Source organism: Diadema setosum, chromosome 11 (assembly GCF_964275005.1).
Source record: "Diadema setosum chromosome 11, eeDiaSeto1, whole genome shotgun sequence".
NCBI classification, from domain to species: domain Eukaryota; kingdom Metazoa; phylum Echinodermata; class Echinoidea; order Diadematoida; family Diadematidae; genus Diadema; species Diadema setosum.
In genome coordinates, this window is record NC_092695.1 from 29,552,576 (window position 1) to 29,578,285 (window position 25,710).

At 38.9% G+C, this 25,710-nt stretch overlaps 1 protein-coding gene across 1 annotated transcript; it reads right to left on the reverse strand.

Moving 5' to 3' along the window:
- Positions 1 to 36: 36 nt before the first annotated feature.
- On the reverse strand, positions 37 to 22,360 carry LOC140234650 (putative divalent cation/proton antiporter TMEM165). Its single transcript, XM_072314682.1, has 7 exons — positions 22,307 to 22,360; positions 16,646 to 17,025; positions 12,251 to 12,488; positions 10,526 to 10,701; positions 4,050 to 4,232; positions 1,043 to 1,148; positions 37 to 304 (listed from the first exon to the last, which is right to left on the reverse strand). The coding sequence occupies exons 2-7, from the start codon at positions 16,781 to 16,783 to the stop codon at positions 231 to 233; spliced, it is 915 nt and encodes a 304-aa protein (XP_072170783.1). The 5' UTR covers positions 16,784 to 17,025; positions 22,307 to 22,360; the 3' UTR covers positions 37 to 230.
- Between the last annotated feature and the right edge of the window lie 3,350 nt (positions 22,361 to 25,710).

The window sequence follows — 25,710 nt, forward strand, 5'->3', positions numbered from 1 at the left end:
CAACCATTGGACATCAATTTTTTTTTTTAAAAAAAACACAAACTATTAATAAGAAATGAAATGGCAAATTTCTGTCTCTGCGTTCTTGTCTTTGTGCGAAAAACGACTGGGCCCCCGAGAGTGGCTCGTCTTCTTCACGCAAGAAGGCCCAATCTCAGAAACATGTTGCTAAACACATGCTGGAGCATGCATCCATCAGGGCAGGGGCAGTGGCACCGACTCTCCCCGACTCACGACTCATCGGGGGAGAAGAAGAGAGCCGACAGGGCAAAGACCAAGAAGACCACACCTCCAGTCAGCGTCACTACAAGGGAGAGTGCAAAATACACACAAAAATTACAGTTACAGCTAAGGGGATGGGGTACCTACAACATGGCTCGATATCAGCAGTGGCCCTGGGCCACTAAAGATCATGTCAGGCCACCAAATTTCCAAAAAGTTTATCTTTCCGTGACCCAATTGGGCAGCTGCAAATCAAAATAAATGTTCATATTTCATTTTCTTTCAGGCAGCGACATTTCTTTTTCACACCACCAATATTTCAAATTCCAAGATTTTAGGGCCATCAGAGGAAAAAGTTAGTGTCAAGCCTCATCTACAAGCGCAGCAATATATTTTTCAGGAAAATTACAATGAGCTGCCTTTTCTCCCACGACAAGCTACATAGCAAAGGAAGATGCAGTCAAAATTCTGTGCAGTTTTATACAAAAATATCATGAGATATTTATCATAGATTTTGGAAGGAGGAAATATCATTACACTCATCTCCTGTTGAAGGTCACAATGCAGATTTATTTCTCTTGAATGCTTTTCTCGTCTGTAAGGGCCAATTGGTTTGTTAAACAAATTCTAGAACTGGTTGTCCTCAATAAACTATCAACAGTTTGTTTTCTTACCGTCTACATTTGAAACAAAACAAATCATGAATACCGGAAAATGAGAGCGATTTCCGTCTGCCATCTATAGTAGCAACTACACGACACAAGATGTCAATTGTAATTCTCGAGCAGAAAGTCTAAGCAGGTCAAGCTGGACTCCATACCTGTTCTGGCTGATATCCTTTGAGCCACCATTCTCCCACCGATCACAGCTAAGCCTGTACAGAATGCATGACCCAGTGTCCCCCCTATTGTCACTCCTAGCACGTTCTGCGTGAGGAAAAAGTGAAAGAAGTGCGGGGTATATATTTAATCTTGGAGAGATACTGTAAAACATGATATTTTCAGGGCATGAAATTTCCTCGAATTGGAGCCCACGGCCTTTTTCACAGCATGAAATTTTCATAAAGTGCCTCTGGCATTCAGTGCATATAGTGCAGACAAGACGTACCTTTCACATGCATTTTAATTTCGCAAATCTTGGCTGTCACAAAACTCATGAAATTAAAACGCACGCGAACATTCCTCTTTTAACAGTAGAGAGAGAAAGCTTGAAAATTTGCATATTCTCATACATTCACAAAATAAAAGCCATGGAGAAGTTTTTTACATCCTTGAAATACAACAGAAAATCTACTAATTCAAGATTATGCAAAGTAATTTTAATAACAAGCTAAAGTGGGCAAATATTTTAAAAATAAATTGATACAGAGACATACAGAGACCTTTGAACAATGTCAATAAAGTGACATCATATTCTTGATTATGACTATCTTTGATTTTGTAACATCGGTAAATTGAAGTTTTAACCATTCTAAAAACTGATACTCATTAATCTGTCCATCAACATTAATATAAACGGAAGTGCATTCCAAAAATACACTGTAGAGTCCAACAACAAGAAGAAAGAAAGAAGAATACGAAGACAAAAACATACAAGAAGTTTGTCTTCTGACTATAAGACTTTTAGTTTTTGTGATTTGAAATACATACCAGGGGAAATTGAATTATTCTAAGTACCTAACACTGTGATGTTATTTTCATCTTGATACCAAATGTAGTCATTACACATTCTTCCCTTCTAAATCCAAAACAGCACAACGGAGTGTTTGACTGCCTTAATGTCCAACTGTCATGGCTTTAGACGAAAACATGGCGCCATATCAATTCATTTTGAGTTAAATGGCATTCTGTGTCGTATAAATGGTTTAATGTTTTCCCTGGGTTGACACAAGAGATGTCACAGGGAGTCAGCTCAAACCAGAGGGTAGACTTTGCCTTCCTCATTTATCTTGTCAATCACAGGCAATGCGTCTTGTGATGTGACCAATTTAAAACAAAAAACAAAAACAAAAAACCTCCAAACAAAAATGTTAGAATGTAACAGTGCAACATACTCTTATCAGACTGCTGACTTATAATGAATTGTAAACAGTGCACTGTCACACAATGCCACTACTGCCTGTCATTGCCGTTGACAATGCCGATCTGGCATTAATCACATCGGGAGTCACTAGGTCAAGTGGCTTGTCAGCGGGGGCAAAAAAAAAAAAAAAAGTGATGCACATGACTAGATAAAATCATTGGAGGCAAGAGTCCTCCTGGATGTACAGTATGTATCTAAAAGAAGTGCTACATCATAGGCCTATAAAGTATCTTGACCCCATGATCACTGAGACAGACTAAACAGTGAGACATTCCCCCCTCCCGGGCAGTCGATATCTTCAGTACAACTGGGAGATACATATACGTGTACTACCGATTACCATTCTATCATCAGTAATGAGAGAGCATATGGAAGAAATAAAACTCTAGGGGTTGACATTTATGACATCATACAAAAACAAACAAACAAACAAACAATGGTAATTTGCATATAATGCATCTCCACAGAAACACTTTTTTTGATTATATATATATATTTTTTTTTTTTTGCCCAGAGATTGAATCATGGTATGAATCTTCATTTCGTAATGTATCCAGGGCCTACTTCCTTCTTTTCATACATACACTTTATTTGAGATAGATGTACAGTTATGTTTAACTTAAACTACATTTCCACAGGTTGGCCTTTAACTTAATCCGGAGTTTGACAATTATCAAAACATAAAAAAGAATGCTCTATGCATATATATGTATAAGTTCAAACCACCAGCAATCACTACATAGAATGTATGTTGGGCAAGTTGTACAGTTGTCTAGCTGAACTATTCTTAGTGGCACATCTTGTTTATTGAAAGATGTACTGTAAGTCACAAACCTCCTTGTGTTTGGGGGTTTTTCTGTCTGGTAGGTTCATTATTTGTTGATATGGACTGAATCATTATTGAAAATAAACACGCGTCCATTACACATCCTTTTTTTTTTATCTACAGATTCCATTTTGATAACCCTGTTCTTCTTTTCCTGCACAGGTGATCTGCTGAGATTGTTTCTACAACAAACTGACAGAAAAAGAATCTCTTCCTTTGTCAACTTATATTTGTTTTAAAAAACAACCATTGGCAAACACATCTACACCTTTCACATCAAACAAAACAGAGAGATTTATCATTTATCATGCTTAAATGCCAAATGATGAATTTAACTCGGTTGAATCCCTCTGGGTAGAGACATTAACATCACTACATGTTACAATGAACAGCACTGGATGGTTTTTTCAGCATCATCAAAGACCAGGTAGCATGGAGATACCATGGAGTGGAAAGGCTGGCCATGCTTGGATATACTCAGGAATCCCCAATGGAATTGTGTACAGCTTTATCACTTATCTGTATGAAGTACATTATACATACACAGCTAAAGAATCACAACTGCGGTTGACCCTTATACCGATGAGCGTACGCTTCAATGCACACACACATGTATTTGCCGATGCATGACTGATGGGCAATTTTCGAGGTTTTCAAATGTCCCCATGTGGGCAGCGAATGAAAATCAATTCATTTTGGACCACCCACGTTTCTCCATGCTATCTGGTCTTTGACGCACTTTGGCAAAATTCTAATGTGAACGCGAGGTGGCCATCAAACACATGATGTTCTGCTTTCCTGCAATGTTGTTCACACTATCATCATCACCTTCGCCTTATTATCTCAGGCCTGTTACTTCGCATGGCTAAACTTGATAGCGTGAGGAGAGAAGACAATAACGATTTACAATGGTGCTTACCTCTCTTGCTGCTAATACTATTGTTGTCATCTGAGACCTGTCACCCCACTCCGCTAAAAATGTTAGTGTGAACGCCTCCAGCAGGATTGGTGAGAACAGACCCAGAATTTTCCGCCGCTGCCCGCCTCTTATAATTCCAGACTCTGGATCCTGCGTCACACTTGACATCATTTCTTTTTCTCTCTGATGAAAATCAGACAAGGAGGTAAATATGGAAATCAACATATTTTCATTTGATATACAAAACATGACACCATCATATTACACAACATTTGCCAAAGCATCTACTTGAACGAACAAATAAACACATCTAAAAGAAATACAGATCTTGATCTAGGATCAACAAGTGATCATTCCTGGATATTGCTTTTACAGCTCAAGTTGCATGAATTTTCAGATTTCTGAAGTCCTGAATTAAAGAAATGTGAAAAAGCTGATCAAAACTAGTCAAATCTTGAATGATGGTCAGTAATGAAATATGGGGAAGGTTCCTTGTTATTGACTTTTAGTGCTATCAAGGTTAGTTATGAGTATGTCAGATATATTTGAAAAAAACAAAAACAAAAAACAAATGACAACACACCTGAATGCAGATCATGTTTAAAAATCATAAAAACATACACATCCACACTGGAATCATTTTTCTACTACCTAGAAATTTCCATAAATAATGAATCTTGAACTCTTCCTCATAAAGAGTAATTTCATACAGATTTTAACTCTTGCCTAATAATTCCATGTCATCACTTTTAAGAGGGAAATTTCTTTTTCTAACACTTTTCATAGCCTCATTAACATGTTCATGGTAAAGGGCAATATTTTGTAGAACATTATTTTCATGTACCACAGCACATATATTGTATTACCAAACAAAAAATTAGTGTGAATTACCAATTAATAAATTAAGATTGAAAAAATAATTAAGTCTCTAAACCCTGGTAACAAGATGTTGTAAATTATGTTTAATACAGGTACAATTGTAGTCCAAACCATGTGTATATCATGCTATTTGTAAACTGCTCTGTTACAGCTGTATCTGAGTTACACCTTGTACATAATAGACCTGTATGGTTTGGCAAATTACAAGTGTACAATTGTACATGTAGGCATGGAAAACAGCAAGAGGAAATTCCCTAGTGCTGAAAGAATGTAACAATATATTTGAATCAAAACAGATGATATGGAGAGGATGTTTTTTGTTGCTGGGATATAGTATAGGCTTTGGTGAAAAATGCAATAATCAAAAAAAAAAAAAAAAAAGCAAGGCAAGACAAGACAAGGCAATGAACAACCACAGTTGTATTTAAATGCATGTAAGATAAATTTGGAGGGGATTCCTTTTTCTCAATGCAGAAATACATACGTACATGTATGTGCATGTATCATGGAAAACAAATGATACATATAGGGAGAACATACTGTTGTTTTTACTTTTTCATTAAATATAGTAATGTACACACAAGTATCTTTAGCAAGTTATAGGAGTGATGCGTATATAGTGTGTGTGTGTGGGGGGGGGGGGGGGCATGATTTCATTTTTTTTTTCTTCCCATGCAGTTACGCATGCAGTAGATGTGTATTATGGAAAATATGGCTTCAAAGTGTATCAAACACTAACAAATCATACAATGCGCTGGCAAATGTTCTCCTGTACCAAACATTAGACCTATTTGTCAACCACTAAAGACATGATATGTATTACATAAAGGATTGACAAAGAGACACCTATATTAATGTATCAAATACTTTCATTTTCTGTTATTTCAAAGTACAGCAGAACTATCTGTAATAAAAATGTCCCATTCAATATCAATACCATCATAACTTAAGTGCATGCCAGCACAGCAGGTCATCCTACTTGCAATTTTTACTTCCTTGATCTGTAGTTAGAAACAAAAAAGACTGTATTACTGGCCAGTTGCTGGCCAATATATAAAAATGATGTGTAGTCAGCAAAACAAAAGATGCACTATTTCCATTGATTAAAAAAACCCAATAAGATCAACCAAGCAACAACCACCCCATGCAGAGCAATTCAACTGCACCATAATGTACAATGTAGATCCCATGTAACCAATGTACGTGCCTAACAAGCATTACCAGTACAGGGGGCCCTTTATTCACATTTTGATATGATGATGTTCATTGATCTAGACAAATGAGGTTTCGCAAGTGAGATCATGTCAGCACCTAAACTTAACCCACAGGTGTGCAGCAGATGGACTGTGAATGATTTATCTAATGGGAGAACATTTCAACAGAAACTGGGTCATAAGCTTCAAACAAATATGATAGCGATGATAGTCATAAAATAACCAGAGGTAAAGTCTTGTGAAACTGCATTGCAGTGTGACGCTGCTGCCGTGATTGCTGTGAAGGAAGTAGTGTCTTGATGTTTGACTTCATACATGTATGACATGCATTTGACTGTTGCATTACGTATAATAATACACGCTGTGGCATTCCTGGATTAAATAACAGGAAGATTCCTGGATTTAATAACAGGAAGATATGTACACGCTGTGACATTCCTGGATTGAACAGAAAGACTTTACTGATGATGCATGTATGTTTGTGCATGTGTATGTACACTGTACACATGTATGAGAAAGAGCAACAAAGAAAGATGCAAAGTTACTCAAGAACTTTTACAGTTTTAAGATCTTGCTATGGTACACCTATTGCAAGGCTGCAAACTGGCACTGATCTGATGGTCCAGACCAATAAAAATCAGCATCAGACCAGTAACTTTTTCAGGAATGGACCAGTGAAATGGAAAACTGGAAACCTGTACTTGTCCCACATGGACAGGTTGAACCAGTGAAAAAAATAGGTTAGTGTGCAGCCCTGCCTATTGGAATAGGCCACACTATCACATTTTGGCGAGGCTTCAAAGTGAGAGAACGGGTTGAAGTCTTGCTCTGTTTAATAGGTACCAGTGTTCACTGGAAGACTGTTACTTCTTACTTCTAGTGTAAACTGCATTATCATCTTCCATACAGTCAAAGGAGTACTGTACGAGCTGAAATTTTCGCGTACAGATATTTTCGCGAATTGCTACTTGGAGGACATTTGCGCGTGTTGTTAATTTCGCGGTTGCGACGGTCTAACTGAATGTAACTATTTGCGCGTTGTTATTTTCGCGTGCTGTTATTTTCGCGGTTCAAAGGCGATTCGCGAAATTCGCGAAAATAAAACCACCGCGAAAATTTCAGCTCGTACAGTATTGGGTATGTTGTGATGCTGGTCTGGAGCCAGATTACAGTATCCATCTGCTATAAGAGATCAAAACCATCACTGACTGTTGGGCGGAAGCTTTGTGGTCTAATTTTGGATATATGATGCCTGTCTAGCAATCAGGAAGACTTCGGTTTGAGTCCAACCCAAGTATGTGTATGCCCATGATTTTCTATCACGGATGCTACGAAAACACTGAATAATAAGCGTTTATTTGCATAAACAAAGGGCAATTTGTCAATCAGTTGCAATAAGAAGAACTCGACATCAGAACCCTTCACTGGGGAAAAAAGTGTTCTTGAAAAACTGCAAAAAAGGGGCACTTTTTTATTTCATTTCATTTCAACTATACAGAATTGGTTTTTGTGGTGCACGGTCAAATACGATGAAATCAAATGTTATGCATGACAGCGGGCTTCGTTCTCTGGTTGTGAATTCAGGGTGGTGCAACTATACATCTGGCAGTCTTCAGGGTGCATGAATCCCAAATACTTAGTGTGGTGTGAGATGCAACAACACAAAATGAGGCATCTGCGAAGGCTGAACACACTTGTGTGGAGATGAGACAAATGGCGAGTCACAGACGCGTGTGATGCTGGACTTTGTAAACTTTTCAAGTAGCTGCTGCAGCATGTAGATGTTCTGAAGGTTATACAAGGGGCACATGGTGTCACCTTTGAACTCTGACCTACTGACCTCATCAGTCCCGTTCTCTACACCTATATGGGTTTCTACATGGTTTGATGTGTGATTTTGAAGAACAGGCAAACTTCCCTTCTTCAGGGATTCCTGTACCTACACAAGAACAAAAGGTACAACTAGGCATGCAAAACAAACCCAAATCATAACATACCTGCTAAATATGGCAAGCAAAGAAATAGAAGTAAGACATGCATGTACACTTTTAAACTCTTCCAAAATAAAAGTTTAAAAAGGATGGTACAATACTGGTGGAGATGAGAATTGGGCTTTAAAATTTTGCGAGATACCAAGAAAACACATAGTACAGAGCATACCATTTTAAGAAGAATTCAAAGTTTATTTGATGAAAATCGGGTTTGGAATGACTGAAACATTCAAAAACAAAGTAAAACAAAGCAATCGTAATAAAGTGTGGGTCACACACTTTATTAGAATCACCCTTTTTTGGATATCTCAGCCATTTCAAAACCAATTTTCATCAAATAAACATTGAATTCCTCATAGAATTACATGCTCTTTCATATTTCGTAAGAGGTTTCTCATTATCTCACCAAAAAATGTTAGAAACCTGAAATCAGGTCTCAACCAAAAATGTACGATCCCTTTAAAAATATGAGCAACCACACATACAAGCTGGAGATACACACATTTAAACATATGACACACATATTTGTATGTGTGTTGCATACAAATGAAGCTAGTTTGATTCAACGTTTCTTTGCAAATAATTTTATATCAACTTCTCTCTTGAAACTAAAAAAAAAAAATATGCATGCATAGATACATCTTTAGATATTTTGATTCTTTTAACTAGATTCTTTGAAGTTAGATAGCTGCAAGCATGAACAAGGGGTAAAATGTAAAATGCTTAAAGGTGCATGGTCCCGGTGTTTTAGTCAAATGCGTATGCGGGCGCACGGCGCAAGTTTCCTATAGAGACCTATGCTATCGACTTCTCTTTGGCGTTTACGCTTTGGCCCACTTTCCCGAGTCCGAAGAAGTCCGATTCAGTGTAGTCAGTGGTCCGATCACAGTTCGGCTCATGAATCGGCTGAGGGGGATGACAACTTTAGCAAACTTCTTTTGTGATGTCACAATAACAAGCACATATGCACGCACCCTGGCATTACTACAGACTGCGCGATGCGCAAAGAAAACAACAAAGGCAACGTTACTTAGCAACACCCACGCACTTTACTCTTGATGACAGCTCAACTTCGGTAATCTTCGTATCAATGCTAACGATGATCGGCAGTATCATCAACAGCGCCATCTACACTACCGGGACTATGCCCCTTTAAAAATAAAACAAGGTACACAAGACAGAGAAATATAATAATGCCACAGCAAACCACAAAAAGGAAAATACAGCATTAATTGAAACTAAAGTACAGGATAAAATGCACTCTACTAGGAGGAAGGAAAGTGAGAAAAGGGGGGAAGGGGTTATATTGTAAAAGTGAATATTTTCGTTCAAGTAATTTTTCACGCCCAGCCGGGCAAGATGGCCTTCGCATGTTTTTAATTCCGTGGAATCAGAACATCAACTACTGGAACATATGGCATGCAAAAATATTCTCATGCTTTTACTTTTGCGCTAGCATCTGATTGCGCGAAAATTTCCACTTTTACAGTAGATCTTTTCTGTGATCACACAAAAAGATTATGTAAAATACCTTTCCCTCTCCTGGTTCAAAAAAATCACACCTATCTAGAAGATATCTTCAAAAATCACAATGGCTGTGATTCCAAAGTGAATTGAGGTCTGCTCTACCTACCCTACCCCCATGAAACATTTTTTTCTTTTCTTTTTTTTTTTTTTTTCTTTTTTCTTTTTGTCCAATAGTCACTTTTGCAACATTGATTGTTCACTTTCTTTACAAAATTTAAATTCCTACAAAAATCTCTCTTGCCCTTTGGGTTCAACAAGCCAAGTACACATGTATGTAGCAATTCTTGGTTAGTTTGGTGTGCTTCTTTCCCTTCTGCTGAGGGTAATACATCTCTTGTGAGCACCACATTTTAAGGCTTCACTTCACACATTTGTTTTCCATTCATGAATACTTACAGTAAATAGATTTAACTAGATTTCAATATTCACTCTAAGCAGATAGCCAGAGACAACTCTAAATATATGATCATTAGATATAGTCTTGCAATGGTAATGTTTTTTGTGTTGTTAAAAGCTTCTTTGAATGCTAAAGTAATGTTTCAACACAGCAAAGACTACTGTATATGCCATAAATTTAGCAAGTGTAAATTTTTGAGAATCAGGACTTTCCAACAATCTTGCGAGTGGTTAGATTAGCAATCGTGCGTACAATACCAAACGGAGAAATGTATATGTGCACGTCACATTCATATCGTGATCACAGTCAATATTTTCATGTGTCTTTAAATTTGCGAATAACACCCGACTGGCGAAATTCACAAAAATAGAAACCTTGGCAATATATTTGGCATACACAGTATATGCGATTACTGAACTCTTGATTTTGAATGCTAGAAGCTTTATACGCACACAGCCAGTGTCTTACCTCTTCATCTCGCCGCTTCAATTCAGCCTGCACTTCTTCTAGCTCCTCCTGCCCCTCGTCCGGAGACATGTTCCACCCTTCACGCAGCATCCTCACACCGAAGATGAAGAAGAGGATGGTCGAAGCATAGTAGGTGAACTTGCGCGGAATGATGGTGATGGCATAACCAAGGAGGGCTGTACACAAACAACGGATTTCAGATATCAGCATGAAGTGGACCATTTTGCATAAATGAATAAATAAACACTTATCTAAAGTAATAATAGACAGTACAAGGACTTACATGTGTAATCCATACTTCACAATTAAGCAATGAACTGTGGATTCATACAAAAGTACAACTACAACAAAGTTGAGTAGAGAATGATCACAAGGTATTTGCTGGGATGGAAACATGCAATATGATGAATGTCGACAAGGCACTTAAATCTTAAAATCTTACCGTGCTTTGGTAACCAATTAGCATGCATGCTTGCATGCTTTGCTTCAGCAACTGGCACATCAATACACTATGTCTGAGAACTAATTGTCACAGATTACAGTTAAATCTAATCCCCTGCTCCCATGTCCCTTTTAGTGTAACCATGGTTTTCCTGTTGGACTGAGGCACATTACAACTAGGTTACATTTGGAGGAATGACTGAATGTTAAAGGGATGGTATAGTATAAATTGAGGTGAGAATTCATCTTTAAACTTTTTGTGAGATACTTTGAAACCACTTCATGGAATACTGAAAAGCATACAATTCAAAGTGGAATTCCAACTTTATTTGATGAAAATCCATAATTACTAAGTGGCTAAGACATCTAAAAACAAAGTAAAACAAAACGATCCTAATAAAAGATGGGTCCCACCTTTTATTAGGAGTGCTTTTTTTTATATCTCTGCCGTTTCAAAACCAATTTTCATCAAATAAACCTTGAATTCCACTTAGAATTATATGCCCTTTCATATTTTGTAAGATACTTCACATTTTCTATAAAAAAAACAAGGAAAAGTAGAAATTACGCGGTGCGTAATATATGTCCCCGCCGGAAGTAGCATTTTGTAACAAAATGTGCAATATAGGTAAAAAATCAAGGTCAAAGGTCAAAGAAGTCAAAGGTCAAAATTCTGTGTAGAAGTTTTAAAGCCCTCACCTAGTGCCATCACATAAAGCAAATGGAATCGAAATTGGGTTAGAAATGGCGAAGGAGTAGCATTTTGTAGCAAAATGCACAATATAGGTCAAAAATCAAGGTCAAAGGTCAAAGAAGTCAAAGGTCAAAATTCTGTGTAGAAGTTTTGAAGCCCTCACCTAGTGCCATCACATAAAGCAAACGGAATCGAAATCGGGTTAGAAATGGCGAAGGAGTAGCATTTTGTAGCAAAATGTACAATATAGGTCAAAGGTCAAGGTCAAAGGTCACAACTGAAATTCTGTGTACAAGTTTTAAAGCTCCCATGTAGTGCTATCATATAAAGCAAACAGAATCAAAATTGGCTCATAAATGACAGAGAAGTAGCAAATTGAACATTTTGATCACACACGGACGCACACACGGACGCACGGATGGACGCACGGACGGACACACACACGTACGGAGCCCGTTTCATAGTCCCCTGCTCGAACTCGTTCGGCGGGGACAAAAAAATCATCACCAAAAACATTGGAAAAACCGAAACTGTAAGCAAGTTAAGCTTCATGACCGGGCACGAAGAGGGCTACAAGGGAATTGGCATACCAGAAAGCACCGTCATGACAGCGAGGGCGCCAAGCGCTCCAGTGAAGATGGTGATGCGGGGATGTCGCATGGCCATGATGGCAGCGATAAAGAAAGTCTTGTCTCCTAGTTCGCTGACAATGATGACGGAGAGCGAGGCAACAAATGCATGGAGGAAAGTGACGTCGACGACAGCCTTTTCCACGGGACTATCGAGGGCACCCTCTCCTCGGTCGTCGTTGACAACGATGTCATTATCCTGAATGCATACAAATGCAAGACAGCCACAATGAGGAAAATTGTGAGGTGATGACATCATCAGCTGACTCATTTGGATAGTCATATCAACTAAAATTGTACAGGAACTGTATTTTTTTTTTTTTTAAGAATTAGAAAAATCTTTAAAATTGACAATGCCTTTCAACTTTTGATACATGATTTTGACCAAATTTTTACAGTTGTGTTTGTAAAATTTAATTCTTTCTTTCCAGCCGTTTCTTTGAACTGGTCCAGAATTCCCCTTTTTTAAAACACTCCTGCCACTGGGAGCAAATCAGTTGCTGAGAGAGGATTCAAGCTACAAAATGTAGGCAGCTTCTCTCAGGCAAACCTGACCCCATTGATGTTCAGCTTTTCTACCAGGTCACCACATCCCTACATCTGAAAAGAGAGGGGCACTGTGTGTTATAAAAAGATTCAAGGACTCTGGCAGGGCTGTGGACCCTGGACTTTCTCATCAAAAGTCAGTGTCCTGGCATCAGCTAGTCACCAACACCTATCACAGAGTGTTTGCTGTTCATGTACGACAAGACCCAACATGACATTCAGACCGTTTTACATACCACATCATGTGTGTTCAGAACTCCACACTAACCCATTTTTTCTACTGGTCCAACCAGTCCCTGTTGGACCAGTAGATGCCCATTTTTTTTTTTTTTTTTTTTTTTTTACTGGTCCGAACCTACAATTTATTGGTCCTGTTCTTTTTTCGAATGGTCCTGACAACGTTTTTCTTTTTTCCTCGGCATGGCAGACCAGTAAATTTGGTAATTCCTGAAAATTTAATGGCTGGACAATGATTTTAATATCAGTATGGGACTGTTGGACTGGTGCCAGTGTGATAAAAGCAATGACGCAGATCCAACTTCACATTTTTATTCAATTTGATAGATAAATGTTAAACCAGGGAAAATAATGGCTTTAGAAAATATAGTACGGCATGATTATGTGATACATTTTACATTACATTTCGACTATTCCTGACAAGTGAACATTTCACTTTGTTTTATTGTGATTACATGCAGTGTATTGATATCACAAGTACGACATAGGAAAGCACATTGCTCATGGAATGTTAGTTACAAATGTAAGTGGAGTGTTGCGAATCAAACACCTTTCATAAACAATATGTTCTACAGGGAAACGGAAAGCCGGTGTTTCCTACTTTAGTGCACCTTACAAATTGTATATCACTGTCAAAAAGGTCCAAAGTCTCCTGGAAGAGAGGTGAATACCTGATAAAGTCTTCCATGTTTGTGATCAGGCAAGAAATGAACTTCTCAAGCGTGTGATAGTGAACTGTTAGTACCTGTATCTCTTTTCCATTGTGTCATTTGTTTATTGAATGGTCATCAGTACCTTGAAGCTGAACTCTACAAATGGGCAAAGACAATGAGCGGCATTAAAGGGGTAGTGTTAATAGTGTTATTTACCGGTACGCGGCCAAGGGAGGAGGTTATATTCTAATCAGTGTTTGTCTGTTTGTTTGTTTGTCCACGTGTAAAAACTCAACAAGGAAAAGTAGAAATTACGCGGTGCGTAACATATGTCCCCGCCGGAAGTAGCATTTTGTAACAAAATGTGCAATAAAGGTAAAAAATCAAGGTCAAAGGTCAAAGAAGTCAAAGGTCAAAATTCTGTGTAGAAGTTTTGAAGCCCTCACCTAGTGCCATCACATAAAGCAAATGGAATCGAAATTGGGTAAGAAATGGCGAAGGAGTAGCATTTTGTAGCCAATGTACAATATAGGTCAAAAATTAAGGTCAAAGGTCAAAGAAGACAAAGGTCAAAATTCTGTGTAGAAGTTTTGAAGCCCTCACCTAGTGCTATCACATAAAGCAAACGGAATCGAAATCGGGTTAGAAATGGCGAAGGAGTAGCATTCTGTAGCAAAATGCACAATATAGGTCAAAAATCAAGGTCAAAGGTCAAAGAAGTCAAAGGTCAAAATTCTGTGTAGAAGTTTTGAAGCCCTCAACTAGTGCCATCATATAAAGCAAACGGAATTGAAATCGGGTTAAAAATGGCGAAGGAGTAGCATTTCGTAGCAAAATGTACAATATAGGTCAAAAATCAAGGTCAAAGGTCAAAGAAGTCAAAGGTCAAAATTCTGTGTAGAGGTTTTGAAGCCCTCACCTAGTGCCATCACATAAAGCAAACGGAATCGAAATCGGGTTAGAAATGGCGAAGGAGTAGCATTTTGTAGCAAAATGTACAATATAGGTCAAAAAATCAAGGTCAAAGGTCAAAGAAGTCAAAGGTCAAAATTCTGTGTAGAAGTTTTGAAGCCCTCACCTAGTGCCATCACATAAAGCAAACGGAATCGAAATCGGGTTAGAAATGGCGAAGAAGTAGCATTTTGTAGCAAAATGTACAATATAGGTCAAAGGTCAAGGTCAAAGGTCACAACTGAAATTCTGTGTACAAGTTTTAAAGCTCCCATGTAGTGCTATCATATACAGCAAACAGAATCAAAATTGGCTCATAAATGACAGAGAAGTAGCAAATTGAAGATTTTGATCACACACGGACGCACACACGGACACACGGACGGACGGACGGACACACGGACGGACGGACGGACGGACGGACGGACGGACGGACACACGGACACACACACGTACGGAGCCCGTTTCATAGTCCCCTGCTCGAACTCGTTCGGCGGGGACAAAAAGTTGTGGACAGATTTGGAAGAAACTTACAGGAAAGGTTGAGAATGAAACAGGGAACAGATTAAATTTTGGGAGTGATCCGGGAATTTTTACGGATTTTATGAAGAAGTTTTGATATTTTGGCAGGTAGGGTCAATGAACTTGGGAGTTCAAGCTGCACGTTTTTTTGAGGTTTGCATACGGCCACTCACACTGTAAGTGCATGCTCTAGTTTCTACGAGAGCACGGCGCACCAGCAGGAAGTTGATGACATAAACAAAGGGCTTCTATACTGGGAAATTGGGCGATTTTCAGCATGCATACGTTTGGGTGGAAATCACTGATCTCCATGGAAGAACAAGATAAGTGGTGGAAATGAGCTGCTTGGTGGAGGTCTATGCTTTCAGAGTGCTTCTCTAGTTAATTTTGTGACAGTCAAATTGTCTGCCTTAGACAGCCTTATGATACTTGACGCTACATCAAAGGCAAGACCTAATCCTGCAGGTATGTACAGATGTAATTGATGCAAACTCTGTTACATTAACATTGATACACATTCTTTGTGTTGGCAAATAACATATTGCACAGTCATCATCGATAAGTGCTATGAATGAGAAAAAGATTTTGTGGCATCAAGGTACTGAGTGCAGTTACAGTTAGAATGGTGTAGATGCCTGTGATTGTTGTCATGTATTTATGAAGAGCAATGAATTCAAATTGTCATTGTTGATATGATATTCATACACTAACAAATGGGATAAGTTACTATACTATATAGATTTAAAATCTACAGTACTTATTTGTATAATGCAGGGACCACCACGGAACAGGGGGGTGGGATGATGGTTGCAGTCCCACACTCTGACTCCAAAAGATATCGAAAAATTATGTAAATTACAAAAAAGTCACAACAAAATCCAACTTTCACCTGCAGCTCCCCACCCCCCCCCCCCAAAAAAAAGAAAAACCAAAACATTCTGCTGCCCCTGTATTGTTCAGGAAGGGAATGGTTTTAAGTAAATGTGAATAGACATATCGTTTAAATGTACAAGTGGAGACTGCAAAAAGGTCCCTATTGCCTTTATTTAACTTTGTCACAGGCTGTTTCATGACTAGGTCCATATGTGGATTGTGTGGATGAAGCAATAATTGGTAGAACACATCAGTGAAGCTTGGAGGAAAAATCAGACAATCCATTCAACAGTTATCAATATTGATTAAATTTCAGTGCAGCCATCGCTGGATAAGAAGACAACATGGAACAACAGTTCCTAGCATCATGTACGTACAACATACAACAAAGAGTATTCGACAATCTTTTCTTTTTTTCTGATACAACCAATTAAACCGTGGTGTGGTGTGGAGCCATACACTGTACTTTAAACCAAAGATGTTTGAAAGTTCAGCTAAAAGGAGCACAACCTTAGACCCACATCTCCCCCCCCCCCCCCTTACCCCCATCAGCAATAATCAGCGCCTCACATACCAGGGCAGCCTTCTGGTCTTCCTTTCGTTCCTTGCTCTCTGACTGCTGTTGGGCGTATGCCAGTCCAAAGGAGCACAGGCCACACATAATGCAGCTGACAAGATGCAGGTACACGATTCTTCTCCTCTGAGTCCTCATCTTTGTTATCAGTCACTGTCAACTTCCCGACCAATTTTATCCTTCTTTTTTTTTTTTTCCAAGGTCCAGAAGATTTGGGGGTGAGCTGGATCACCCTCAGACAGCTGCCTGAAGTAGTCTTTATTGCTGTCTCTCTAGATTTGAGACAAACAAACTGGTCTGTCCTTTGATACTCCCTGTCAGGAAACGTATTGTATGCCTTTCAGTTGCGCTGCCTAATTCTGAACATCAGCAACACAGACCTGAGGATATGAAACAAATCAATTATCAAAAGAAATGCTGAATGAGAAAACACTTTTAGAGACAAAAAATAAATCTGTTCAATCATTTCTGATTGAGTACAGACTTTTCAGTATTGTCCTAAACTTGTGCTTTTCTACACTATTGCCATCAAACAAGTAACAGCTTCTGGAGGCTTTGTCACATTTTTCATGTAATCATCAGTGGAAGGTAGACTTATTGTTTTATTAACATGTGTGCATAATTTACAAAATTGATGTCAAATAAGAAATAGGCATCCCCTTCCCCCTCCCCCTCCCCCTCCCCCCAAAAAATAATGTTTTCACTGTGATCCTCCAATATACAGTCACATGGAGTCTGTATAAACAGAGCACCATAAACTAGAATCATTCCCCGTCTTTTTTTTTTTTTTTCAGTCAGGTTGCGACATAATATTACAGCTTAAATCACAGCTTAAATCAGACCCCGTTTACAGTGCGAGGCTCGGCTGCGGCCGAGCTGCGGCCGAGCTGCGGCCGAGCCCAGCCCCGCTTCAGTGTAAACATGCAAAAGGCCAAATGCGAGGCCAAAATTGGCCTCGCATCGCATTTGGCCTCGCTCTGGAGGTGGTCTTGGCCACGGCCTCTTCTTGGTGTAAACGCAAACTGGGCCAAATGCGCGGCCAATTTTAGTCTGGCTTCCAGACCCTCTGCCCATACTATTTCGTTATTCATGATATTAACCCCCTCAACGCGGAAAACTAGTATAGTTTAAGGTGGTTTTGTCCTGCAAAGGATTTTTCCTTCGGCAAAGGCCTTTGCCCGAACGGCGACTTTGTCGCCACGGAATCCAGTTGGCAAAGGGTCTGAAAACCAGGCTGTACCAAATTGCGTTTGTTTACAAGCAGAGCGCCACTACGACAAAATATTGAAAGGTTTGAATTAAAAGCGCGGCCGAGCCCAGCAGTGTAAATGGAAAAAAATTGCGAGGCTCGGCCGCGCAACTGAGGTCGGGCTCAGCCGTGGCTGAGCTGCGGCCGAGCCCAGCCCCGCACTGTAAACGGGGTCCAACTCGCCTGTGTCTAGCCTGGATGCATGGTATTAAAGTGTACTAGTTTTACATTGCATAAAACAGCAGCAACCGACTTTGAATCTTAAAATGGTCATCTAAGGAAGATTAAACCTTTAAAAGCATTTACATAAAAGCATGCTGTTTGCATTGGCTGAACTTTAGTCCTTCATCAACATGCACCTCTGGCTTGTAATCAGCCTCATCGCACTACTTGAGATAAAGACAATGACAGAGTTTAAGACCAAGTTTGACCTACATTTGACCTGCACTTATACCAAAGTAACCTTTGCGGAGACACAGATTTGCAAACAATGGTTTGTGTATTAATTCCAATCATAAGGACACCCTTTAAATAGATCACATTGCCCTATCTGAATGACAACTGTTGCCTACAGGTTTCTATAACCTTGCATCATACATCTATGCATTATATATTCTGACATATTGTACCAGTATCCTCATTTCATTTTCTACAACACACAATATGCTCCAAATGCACCCTCTTTAGGGGGTAGATCCAGGAATTCTGTAACGGGGAAGTGCCTTTACAAAATTAAAGGGGGGAGTACGTCCCTCCCTATTTTTTCTTTTTATTTCTTTTGTTTTGACAAAAGGTAAAGAGGGGGCGCATGCCTGGTGCACCCCCCTCTGGATCCACCATTGCTCTTCCAGTGATTGAAATGGTGCGTGGACTGATGACTGACGCGAAAGCAAATTGTTTGTGTTTTGATTTTTGTACATGAAAATCACAACAAGCCATGTGTGATATCATTGCACACCACGCCCATGGAAGTGTATATAATTTGTACAGTGTGCGAGATGCTCAATGGGGTTGCCATGATACTAGCCACAGGACATGGTGGACCCACAGTAGGCATATCGGCCGTGAATGGGCGGATGTCATGTCAATGTCATGCTGATAGAACTATAAGATCGAGGCTGCCAGACTTAAGATTTAAGATTTCTTAACTTTCTTTTCACTTCTTATCTTTCTTCAAAGATAGTGGAATCTACACAACAGCTGCACAATGGATCCATGCTATCTTTCAAGCAAAATATAGTAGGGATGAATATGCATGGAAACATTCATGTCTAGATATAGTATGCACTCTGCACATTTGTTTTGTTTTTGTTTTTACCAAGCTGCCTGTTTTAATATCTGCTGTTACCGCTGTGGATTGTCAGCTACACTCTGTATCCATTGCGGAACAACTACTGGTAAGATTGGAGAAATACACTGTAGGGCTCAATGGTGAAACAAACAGATGCACGCGCACACACACACACATGCACACAAACTACTTCTGAAGAAACAGAATGATGTTCCTACTTTACTAGCACTTGCAAGAATAACAATGAGAAGACAATTTACAAAGCAAGCACAGATGAGCCGAGCACATGCGATACCCTCAAAATGCCATGTAATCTTTTTATAAACATAAAAACTTGATTGGTTATGATTTCACTGTGTCTCAAGAAGAATGCACTCACTCACTGAATGCAGCAGCAAGATTAAATTCTGTGCATATCAAGCAATCTATTCACTTCATGACAGAACAAAGGAAACCCTGTCCTCTTGAAAAAGTCATCCTCATTACATACGATAGAAATTAATGGCATAGATTATAACCCTTCAGGTATGATATTGAGGTTTGTTGAAAAAAATGGAAATCAAAATTCTCAGGTGCTTTTGATACATGGAAAAAGCAAACTGTGTAAAGACACGAGAAGAAACCAAAATCTGAAATCAGATTTAAATCTACAGAATATCATGCCTGCCCTTGTATGTGTAGACGTGGTTGAGGAACTATGATTACACATGAACATGTTTTAACGTACTGTATTATACTTTCAGACACTTTGTAAGCATTGGCTTTGGTTGGTGATTTCAGCTTAGTTGGCTGCACATCTGCTTCCAAATCCAAAGTCCTCACACAGATTCGATACCCAAGTGTCATTGAGCAATATCAAATGGGTTAGTCAAATATCGGTTAGTGATTGGCTAAACACAGTCACGTGATGGAGGCACATTGGTTACATGTATGTTCGCCCATGGGCAGAATATTTTTGTAATGTTCTCCCAGGGGGGGGGGGGGGGTGTTCCACCTCCCTGGTTCTCCCATGGGAAAACATTTTCACGGAACAAATGAAAAAACGATACCAAACGATTGAACGGTCATATTTTTCACGCAAATCGATATAGGATAAATTTGCCTATCCATACAATGTGAAAAAGTAAAATCTGTAGATGCAGATGACCGATTATTGTAATGCGTACGAAAGTGTGATAATTTGAATAACCCATATAACAAATGATGACTTTTGATAAGTCCCTCGACTTCGTCTTGGGACTTATAACCTCCCTAAATAGCATTTCAAACCCTTCAGGTGGAACATTCGGTATGTTCCCTCCCCCGCCAGTCATCATGTACTGTACAAGTGTATATAATGTTTTATGCCATCATTCTGCCCCCTCTCATAAGACTATATAGAGGCAAAAAATGTAAAATGAAAGCCCCATGTGTTAGAGAAGCACAACCCACGCATGAACTTGCATTGTAAAAGATCCCACTTCATTCACTCATCGCAAGGGGCAGGGTGCTATCCCAGTAAAGTAACCACCACCTGCTCACACAAAAACAGTGCATTTAGACTCTATCTTCAAGTATGAAAGCCAGCAATTTTAAATGGAAGAAGCGTGCTGTTAACTGTCATCTGTTACATTTACACTCATATTTGATCAACCAAATGCTTACATGTTCATGTTAGTATCCCGACCAGATGCTGTGTGAAGCCTGACACAACTTCTGCTAGCGACAGGGCGGTGAATAGTTAAAGGGATCATTAGTTTTGGTTGAGACCTAACATCAGGTTTATGACATTTTTTGGTGAGATAATGAGAAACCTCTTATGAAATATGAAAGAACATGTAATTTCAAGGAGGATTCAATGTTTATTTGATGAAAATTTGTTTTGAAATGGTAGAGATATCTAAAAAAGCAATCCTAATTGACAGGCCACGATTTTTATTAGGAATAGGATCTCTTTGTTTTACCTTGTTTTTTGATATCTCAGTCATTTCAAAACCAATTTTCATCACATAAACTTTTGATTCCCCTTTAGAATTGTACGCTCTTTAACATTTCGTAGAGTACGGTTTCTGAATATCTCGCAAAACGTTACAAGCTGAATCCTCACCTCAACCGGTACTGTACAGTCCCTTTAACATTTTAGAACACATTCTGCCGTGCCAGTATTGAACATGTACTTGTACCCAAGATAACCTTATTGAATCTGCACATGTAGACCATAGCTATAGGCTAGATTACTTATGACCTGCTCACTGAATTAAAAAAAAAAAAAAGTCAAGGTATTTTATTAATATTCAATATTTCAATACCAGTACAAAACTTCGACAAGCCCTGAAATGGCAAAGACTGGCAACTTGCCTCACTTGTTAAAATTGTAGTCTGACTCTTTAAATATTGACCAAAAGATTGGTCTGTAATATGTATCTTGTCGGGATATGTTTCACAGAGCAGAGACTGCCTTTGTTTGCCTTGGCTTCCTAAGGAGGAGGGCTGCCGGCTGTAAAAGTCAAAAAATGACAATTTGTATAAACTCCTCTGGACAGATTTTTTCTGTCTAAGATAGACCGGTCTAGTTAGTATAGACACATCTAAAGTAAAACAGCTTACAATTACATAGTCATAGAATGATAGATTCTTTGCCATGAAGATATTATCTAACACAACAGTAACAAACAGTCACTGTATAGACTAGTTGTTGACCATGTTGTAAATTTGAATCTAAACTTACACAAATGGTTGGTCTGTGCTAGCGGCTTGCATTGTAATAAACTGTGAGCACTGACGTACAGATACTGTGGTAGCAAGTTCTAAACTCTGTCAGAAGTATTGAGTTAAATCAAACATTGTTTGAAGACCTTGTCTACGCGGCTACGCGGTTATAACTTATAGCTTCATCAACACTTACCAGACGTCAGGCAGACTCCCTGCCTGATGGGCCCCATACCCCGGGCCCAGGCCCTTTCATGTCATTCACGCCACGGCTTGTTCCATGTTCAGTGAAACTACTGAAAGGGAATCATAACCAACGAGCGGCGTGGTGGCGCGTGTTAGCAATACACATTTCAGAGCATTTGCCCCCAATTCGAATTACTAGTAGGCCCTATACGGTAAATTTAATAAATCAATTTGAAGCTATACGAACCATATCCGATATCTGATCCGTCGGAAGCCAGAATTCCTCCGTGATGAGAGCCGACTGCCGGCGTTGAACGATATCCATACATTACACACATCACAGTCCACGTACGTACGTACGTACAAGTGTACGTTGTTCACGTACATTAGCGTGCCATAGGGTTTACATACTCGACGCTGTATGCAGTGCCAACGTGTGAAATGATGTGGTGGTCCCGTTGTTTCAACTTTTGCCTCAAGCTGGCGCTATTCAAGATTTACTCGATCATCGAGGTGAGTCCCTCGAGCTAAAAAAGGAACACCCGGGGCCCGTTGCATAAAAGTTACAATGGTAACTTTCCCATCCAATGGTAACTACCATGGAATTCTTGATTTTGATTGGCTGTTGAGTAGTGTTGCCATGGTAGTTACCATTGGATGGCAAAGTTACCATAATTGTAACTTTTATGCAACGGGCCCCCGATGTTTGATGTTGGTAATCACACAGAATGAAAAAAAAAATCAAAGGTCCAGAAGAATTACAAATCTATCAAAACAATACGATGTATTATATCTTAGTCTTGTTTTGTAGTTTTCCTTCCTTCCTTCAAAATTCTCTCATATTCATGTGCAAACGACGGGAACATTCTCACAAAATATTGTATTGTAATATTCCTCATCTATCCAACAGATACTATTAACGATTACCTGAATTTACATTGAGTTTTATCTGCAGTTTCCACTCATCAATAACAACCTTCTACAAAAGAGAGAGGGGGATTCTCCCTGTAGAGATATAAGATTTTAAAGTTGTATCAAGTCATCTGGCTTATCAGTATTTCAAATAAAACTATTGTGGCTGTTGAGATATCTCAGAAAATTACATTGTTGGATAAGACTGTCCTTGATCGTATGAATTTGTTTTTATCACATAAGTGATGCCAGACCAGAGGCCTGTTACTATAGTTTCCTATAGTTGGTATTTTAACCCATTCAATTACTAGATTCTGAAATTCCCATAGACTTAATACACAGGCCACCAGGTTCCCGTATGGAACGGGTTGATTAAGTAGGCAAAGTATATTTGTTTTATATTTTGGGTCAAAAATGTAAACAAATGAAGGGAAAGTGGTTTTTAAAATGCGAGGCGCGAAGTCATGCGATGGATGCGAAGTTGTGAAGTGACCCTACACTGACCCAGGAACAGCGCCAGACTGATCTGGGCCCCATTTCATAAAAAGTTGATATGATAACAACTCTTGCTGGAATGGCAATTGTCATAGTAATGACAAGAATTTAGCTTCCTGATTGGCTGTTGCTATTGGAAGTTGCCATTCCAGCAGGAGTTGACATCCTAACATCTTTTATGAAACGGGGCCCGACTGCAGCTTTTTTTTTTTTTTTTTTTTTTTTTTCTTGTGAAAATGTTCATTTCACAGAGTTGTCACGGTACGAAGCGGTGAGCTATGTCAGAATTGCTTTGTGATGTCACAATAATGTTCTGTTAGAAATATTGTTACATTTCACAGAGTCACTGCGGTAAAGAAACAGTGCGCAATGTGAAAATTGCTTTGTGATGTCACAATTGTTTTGATATTGTTAAATTTCACAGACAGACGATAGAAAACTGCGCACAATTTCAGAATTGCTTTGTGTCATCATTATTTTATGCAAATACACGTGTACTACAGTAGTAGGCTATATACTCCATGGCGTGTCAAACATGCCAACATTCTGACTTACTTGTAAGGCTCTCCTTTTAGCTAATCACAAGAGAATAGAGAGAGGGAGGGAGACAGAGAGAGAGGGTGAATTTGTGTGTGTGTGTGTGTGTGTGTGTGTGTGTGTGTGTGTGTGTGTGTGTGTGTGTGAGATGGAGAGAGAGACTGTCAAATAATCATAGCTGATAGCGATCATGATTCATCTTATTAGATAATCAAATTTTATCATCAGCGAAGAGCGAGGAAAAAAAAAACATTGATCAAAATCGGCTGTAGGTTCTTTAGAAAAGGGAGATGAAAAAAAAAAGACCACAAAAATCTGCAGAATTTAAAAGATCAACGGCACTTTCAAATCTGTCGCGAATTGCACTTACCAGCCCTGTACATGCGCACATGTGTGGATAATAAAATTTAGAAGGAAAAGGGTGTTTTACAGCAATGCAATTCAGTAGGAGATACACGCATCTAAAAAAAAAAAGAAGAAAAAAAAAAACCACAATGCAGTGTGATCGGTCCAAATAATATCACAGAGTAACGAAGAGAAGGGAAGACTATACCAAAAAAAAAAAAAGAATTGAAAAAAAAAACTACAAGGAGGAGTAAAAGAAGAAGAAGACGAACTGAAGAGAAATAAGGTGAGTGACGATCTAAACATACAATGTCCAGTTATTTCTATTTCATAGTGCGCCGTGCAGCTGCATTCTTCTGCTAAGATGAAGGGAAGCATGGATACAAAGAAAAAAGAGAAAGAAACAACGTTTTGAAATGCAAGGACAAAGACGAATTCAGACGGCGATCTTGACAAGAATATCACAGATTATGTTTATTCGTCTAACAGTTATTTTCTTTTGTGGATAAAGAATTAGTCCACACACACACACACACACACACACACACACACACACACACACACACACACACACACACACACACACACACACACACACAAACACAGCAGCAGGGGCGGATCCCGGGAATTCCGTAAAAGGGGGGGGGGGGGCACACGCACCCCTCCCCATTTCTTTTTTTTTTTCCTTTTTTTTATGTGCTTGGCTGTGTGAATATGCCTTGCAAATATCATAATTAAAGGACATAAACCTTGCAAGTATAGTGCGGAATAATGGTAAAAGGCATTAAAAATAAAGTTTTCACAAATGATTTGAAATAAGTAGTGAATGGATCATCTCTTCCGTATCTAGTTTCATTATCGTGTATCATCGTGATTATTATGATGATCATCACTGCCACCATCGCTTCCTTCATTATCCTCATCATCTTTTCCCTCCTTCTTCCACCCCTTCTCCTCACACTGAGAATACTGTTCGTTTGGTGTTGTTGTTTTTTTTTTTCTTCTCATAAACATTAATTGATGAAAGCGATGGTCGTAAAAGAACAAAAAAAAAGTTTACTAAACAAAAACAAAAACAAGCCGTCATTTCGATGTTATATTCTGAGAGAAAAGTTATTTATATTTTCTCTAGGGGCCTCAACAGTAATGATAATAGTGACAACACAATTATTTCCTTTGCTTATACAGAAAAGAAAAGAAACCAATTAACAAACAAATAACATAAGTGTGTAGTTCACATGTATAACTAAGTGAGACAGTCCCTTCTGAGATAGCATATTTACAATGAAATTCTGTAAATCGGGGGTTAAAAAAAGTTTTTCATCAACAATCAATGTCTTGAAACGTCCTGCATGTCGCTGT

Bases quoted from the DNA above. Each gene is read 5' to 3' on its own strand.
- LOC140234650 (XM_072314682.1), bottom strand. From the start codon at position 16,783: ATGAGGACTCAGAGGAGAAGAATCGTGTACCTGCATCTTGTCAGCTGC. The intron at 10,702-12,250 runs GTATGCCAATTC...GTTTGTGTACAG, and splicing joins TGTCATGACGGTGCTTTCTG to CCCTCCTTGGTTATGCCATC. The intron at 4,233-10,525 runs GTAAGACACTGG...GATTTTCATCAG, and splicing joins TGAAGCGGCGAGATGAAGAG to AGAGAAAAAGAAATGATGTC.